Source organism: Rhincodon typus, unplaced genomic scaffold, assembly GCF_021869965.1.
Source record: "Rhincodon typus isolate 14 unplaced genomic scaffold, sRhiTyp1.1 hic_rhity00007919, whole genome shotgun sequence".
Lineage (NCBI taxonomy): Eukaryota > Metazoa > Chordata > Chondrichthyes > Orectolobiformes > Rhincodontidae > Rhincodon > Rhincodon typus.
This window is the reverse complement of record NW_025973557.1, coordinates 1-5073: the sequence shown is the minus strand read 5'-3', so window position 1 is coordinate 5073 and position 5073 is coordinate 1. Positions and strand designations below refer to the sequence as shown.

At 51.9% G+C, this 5073-nt stretch overlaps 1 protein-coding gene, 1 non-coding gene and 1 pseudogene across 2 annotated transcripts; 1 reads left to right on the top strand and 2 right to left on the bottom strand.

Moving 5' to 3' along the window:
- The window catches only part of LOC125482264, a 4316-nt pseudogene extending 3524 nt beyond the window's left edge, over positions 1-792 (top strand).
- A 579-nt stretch (positions 793-1371) lies between these two features.
- On the bottom strand, positions 1372-5038 carry rpl10 (ribosomal protein L10). Its single transcript, XM_020526417.2, has 6 exons — positions 4924-5038; positions 4223-4281; positions 3829-3936; positions 3182-3320; positions 1949-2111; positions 1372-1582 (listed from the first exon to the last, which is right to left on the bottom strand). Exons 1-6 carry the CDS (start codon positions 4944-4946, stop codon positions 1427-1429), a joined length of 648 nt encoding a protein of 215 aa, XP_020382006.2. The 5' UTR covers positions 4947-5038; the 3' UTR covers positions 1372-1426.
- LOC125482265 lies at positions 1711-1847 on the bottom strand. Its single transcript, XR_007261591.1, has one exon. It is a non-coding gene; the product is annotated as a small nucleolar RNA SNORA70 (small nucleolar RNA).
- Positions 5039-5073: the final 35 nt, after the last annotated feature.

Below are 5073 nucleotides of genomic sequence, written 5' to 3'. Positions count from 1 at the left end.
TTCTTCTTCACACCAAGATCATTTTCCACCCCCCACTCCCCCACACAACTGACAAAGCCAAAAAGTGATTCCTAGTTCCCATGGAGAGAACCTCCAGACCCCCTTCCATACTTCCTTCTGTGGAGATGGGGCCCAAAACTCACCACATCTCCCGTCAAGCTCCACAAGGATATTGTCTTTCAAGATGGTGACCTCTCATTCTTCCAGCGAGTACAGGCCCTCCCCAGAGGGTTCCCTCCATACCCAGGATCAGCTGAATGAACCTCCTCTGGACTGCCTCCAAGGACAGGCCATCTTTCTTTAGGTAAGGGATCTCAAAACTAATCAGCAGTAACCCAGCTTTGCACTGACTAGCACCTTGTAGTTTCAGCAAAGCCCTCCCTCCTTTCTCAACCACGATTGCTCTGCCATTCAATACAGACTCAAGGGGCTGAATGGCCTCGCGTGAAATAGGTACTGAGGTTTAACTGCCCTTCCTCACCGTTCTGTCAAACTCACCCCCACCTCCTTCACCTTGTCTTGCAGGATGATCGCACACGGCTCCAAGTTTCACAGTGCTATTGTGCCTGGATCAGCCAAGGCATTCCATTTCCAGGTGGAGTTCAGACTGTCCAAGGACGAGGTGGGGACACAACCTTTGGCAAGTTGCATGCTGACTGATAGACCCACTAGAGCTCCACTTTTAACCTGTCTTGTCGTCATGTTTCAATCCCACAGGCTGGAGCAGTGAGTGACCACTACCCAGTGGAGGTGGAAATTAAACTGGAAAGAGACACCCACAGTGAACTCTGACCTTCACTCAGTCCAAGTTTCCTTCGGATTCGCAATATGGATTGCAGGGAGCTCCTTTGTTGATGACCTTCTGTAAGCAACAAGGGTTGCTCAGGGGAGACATCAGTTCCTTACCCTCGTCCATGCAGTTTGGAAAAAACCAAGGGGAACAGAAGATCATGAAATTGAGAGGAGAGAGTGGACTCTGTTCCTTGAATGGTTAAATGTAGAAGTTTATTGATGTGGAAGATTGGGTTGGCTTGTTATTTTGGAGCTGCACAGACAGGTTAGCCCAGTCTCAAAGGAGTACAACTTCGGTGGGGGTGGCAGCTCTCAGATGAGACTTACCACTTCAACTGGTGCAAGGCAACTCATTCAGGCACCCCCACGCCAATTCCCTTCCCTCTTCACAAACTGCACCCCCACAGCCCAACTCCTCTTCCCATTCCAAATTTACCCTGAACGTCCCCCTCACCCCAGTGACCCGTGTTCCCAAGACCACACAGGAGACAAGACACCCCCCCCATTATCCCTGCCCCTTTCTCCTCCGCTGCTCCACATCCACCCCACCCCAGAGTGTAGACTCAGAGACACAAGTGGTCAGGGGATGAAGATATTTCTTTTAATGGTAAAAGCTGTACTGTAGAATGAGCGCTCACACCGCGTGCAGGGCTCGCCAGACGCTGAGGGGGCCACGTTCTGGCACGTACTTCACCCCACAGCCGTCAGGGATCAATCGCTTCTCCGCCACCATATCGTCAAAATCCTCCGCGTTAAACTTTGTGAAGCCCCACTTCTTCGAGATGTGGATCTGAGGGAGACAGAGACAGGGGTCAGCAATCAAAAGGGTTAGAAGAGAGACTGAAAACACATTAAATAAAAACTCCCCAGACACATTCCCATCCAGTGGGAGTCATACCTGACTGATGTTCAGCCAGGGCCTGTCTCGGAGGTCCCTTAAGGCACTCTGTACAGACCAACAGAGCACGTACACAACCAGAGAGAGAGTTTACTGTATGCAGCCATTGCACACCAGAACTTCCACACAAGAAGCTGGTCGGCTTAATTAACTGCAAAGAGGTAGCTGGGCACAGCCAGGTGGGGAGGGGATGGGGCCTCAAGTCCTGACTCCTATCCCTCAGGTCAGCTTCCCCCACCCCCGAAAACTCTCACTTACCTTCTGGCGGCCTGGAAACTTGAACTTGGCCCTACGCAGGGCCTCAATGACATGCTCCTTGTGCTGGGCTTTAGTGCGCACTGACATGATAACCTGCCCAATATTCACCCGGGCAACAGTGCCCTGGGGCTTGCCAAAAGCTCCTCCCACCCTCGTCAGCCGGCTGTAGGGGGGGGGGGGGGGGGGAGTGGGGGGGCACATAATGGATTAGTGCACAAACTATTTCACAACAATCCTGAAACAATTAAAAACAAGATCAAACCTGTCACACAGGAACAGGAGGAGGTGGCCATTCAGTCCATCAGGTTTGCCCTTCCATTCAATCCAACTGCAGTGATCTGATTCTGACTGCTTCCCCCATTACCTTGACCCCCTCGATCAAAACTCTTCACCTGTCTAAATTGGAAGACCCTCATTCTGAATCCAAGCCTCCAACCTTTAGGGAGAGGTGATGGCTTAGTGGTATCATCACAGGGCTGTTAATCCAGAGACCCAGCTAATGCTCTGGGGACCCAGAATGGCAGACAGTTGAATCGGAATTCAATAAAAACACACAATTATGGGTCTAATGGTGCCTACAAACCCATTACTGATGTCAGGAAAAATCCATCTGGTTCATAAAGAAATCAGTCATCCTTACCTGGTCTGGTCTACATGTGACGCCAGACCCATAGCAATATGGTTGACTCTTAACTGCCTTCTGGGCAATTAGGGGGATGGACAATAAATGCTGGCCTGGCCAGCAACACCCTCATCCCATAACAAAACCCAGTTGTAGGTATCCTCCCAAATGGTTGGGGAGGTGGGGTGAATCATCGTCTCAGCAGCTATTAGCAATATCCTGGAGGACAGACCCGTTCATCCCAGCAATCAACTGAAGGAACATTCTTTGAACAACCTCCAGTGCAAGTCAGGCAGCATCAGAGGAGCAGGAAAGCTGACGTTTCAGGTCAGGATCGTTCTTCAGAAACATTAGCTTCCCTGCTCCTCTGATGCCTGGCCTGATGTGTTCCTCCAGCTCCACATTGTTATCTGCGAATCCAGCATCAGCAATTCTTGCTATCTCCAGAGAGAGTCTATCCTTCCCCGAGGGGACGAAGCTGTACACTGTACTACACCCTGTCCAGTCAGAGCCATCCCCACCCCCATTATAAATATCTTTTGTCTTCACTTTGTTGCCCCTGCACACAAAGTTGTTAAGATCGAGGAGCAGCTGGATGCGCAATCCCTCACCGATCAGCACCGGCACATGACAACATCTTGTTGATACGGATCACATGGAACGGATGGAGACGCATCCGGATGTGGAAGCCATCTTTGCCACAAGTCTTCACCATGTACTTGTTTGCACAAATACGGGCTGCCTCCAGAGCTGGGGGGAGAGGAGAGAGAGAGAGAGGGTAGAAGCATGAGGCACATGGCAAATCCAGAGATACAAAACTTCCCGACTGAGCGTCTGGTGTCCAGACCCTGATATCAATGCTGAGCGGCGCCCCATGCTGCCAAAAGGGTCAGCATCAAGGAATTCCCACATTCTCCACCATGGGCCAGCACAGTGGCTCAGTGGTTAGCACTGCTGCCTCACAACGCCAGGGATCCGGGTTCGTTTCAACCCTTGGGCAACTGTGTGTGGAGTTTGCACATTCTCCCCGTGAGCGTGGATTTCCTCCAGGTGCTCTGGTTTCCTCCCACAGTCCAAAGATGTGCGGGTTAGGGTGGATTGGCCGTGCTAAATTGCCCCATAGTGCCCAGGGATGCGTAGGTTCGGTGGGTTACGGGGAATGAGTCTGGGTGGGATGCTCTGAGGGTCAGTGTGGCCAAAGGGCCTGTTTCCACATTGTAGGGATTCTATGTGGAAGAACAGTGTCACCTCCACTTACCTTCAGAAGACAGCTGTTCGTACTCATCAGACACCATGTGGCCACACAGTGGGAACTCATCCACCTTCGCCTTCTTACGCCCCAGATCAAAAATCCGGATCTTAGGATCTGCAGTGGGTGGGGGTGGTGAGGGAGAAAAAAAATCCATAGTCACAACCAGGAATGAAGCATCACAAAGCAATGGGAGAGGGGGTCTTGGGCTGAAATATTAAAGCCAGGCCATTGAGAGCCTCCCCCCCCAACCCCTCGCACCGATCTCAAATAAATTCAACACAAGTGGAATGACAGTGTCCCATATTTCCATTACCCAATCAGCTCTGGACTGGTTCTATCGTAAAGACTGGGGTGGGGGGAGAGAGGAGAAGAGAGGGGAAAACTGCAGCAGAATACAAACCTGGGACACCCCGACAGAAGCGGGACTTGGGGTAAGGCTTGTTCTTACAGTATCTGTAACTGAAAGACAACAGAGTTAGAGACACAAAGTGAGGAGATGACAGCAAGCAGGCAGCTTCGGAATCAAACAGCTCACCCTCCCTGCTTCCCCGCACCCCCACCAGGGGCAAATTCACACTTGAAGCTAACTGGCTGCAGTGCACACTGCTGAAATGCCTGAAAAGGTAAGTCAGCTGTGACCAGCACCACCCCACAGGCTCTACACACCAGTGCATAGAAAGAACTACTCTAGAATCCAGAGAAGCTGATCAGCTGCAGTGGGCAGCACCAAGCTACTGCATTGTTCCCTCCTGCACTCACTGGGTAGGGGAAAACCATGAACAGTTTAACAGGGACCCTGGGGGCGTGATTTTGCATGGGTGCATGTATGTAGCTAACCTCCAGCTTCACAGCAAACCTCTCTCCACACAGCCTGTATATGTGGAAGGAGGAAAAAGACAGAGGCAGCCACGTCAAGAGGAGCAGCTATTCAACTTCATGAGGCAGCGCTGAGAATTCAATATTGGGGGAAAGGGAAGCAGGATAGCACTCGGGAATCTATACAAAGCCCCGAGTCTTGTTTTAGACGGGATGCTGGGTGATGGGCGGGCAGCGCGGGGGGGTGGAGGGGCGCGTGATATTGCGGATCCTCTCCCCTCTCACCAGCGGGCAGGTCGGCGGCCCATGGTCTGTCTCCAGCTCACAGGGACTCGGTCCAAGCTCCGTGCCCTGAATGGAGGAGGATAAAGGGAGAGATCAGCGAGTGTGCATCCGCCTTGCAGCCATACAGACCCACCCTTCCCTTCGACCCCC

Coding starts and splice junctions, on each gene's coding strand:
- rpl10 (XM_020526417.2), bottom strand. CDS start 4,946: ATGGGCCGCCGACCTGCCCGCTG. Junction 2,112..3,181: donor TCATGTGCCGGTGCTGATCG/GTGAGGGATTGC, acceptor CCCCCCCTACAG/CCGGCTGACGAGGGTGGGAG. Junction 1,583..1,948: donor AGTTTCCAGGCCGCCAGAAG/GTAAGTGAGAGT, acceptor TGTCTCCCTCAG/ATCCACATCTCGAAGAAGTG.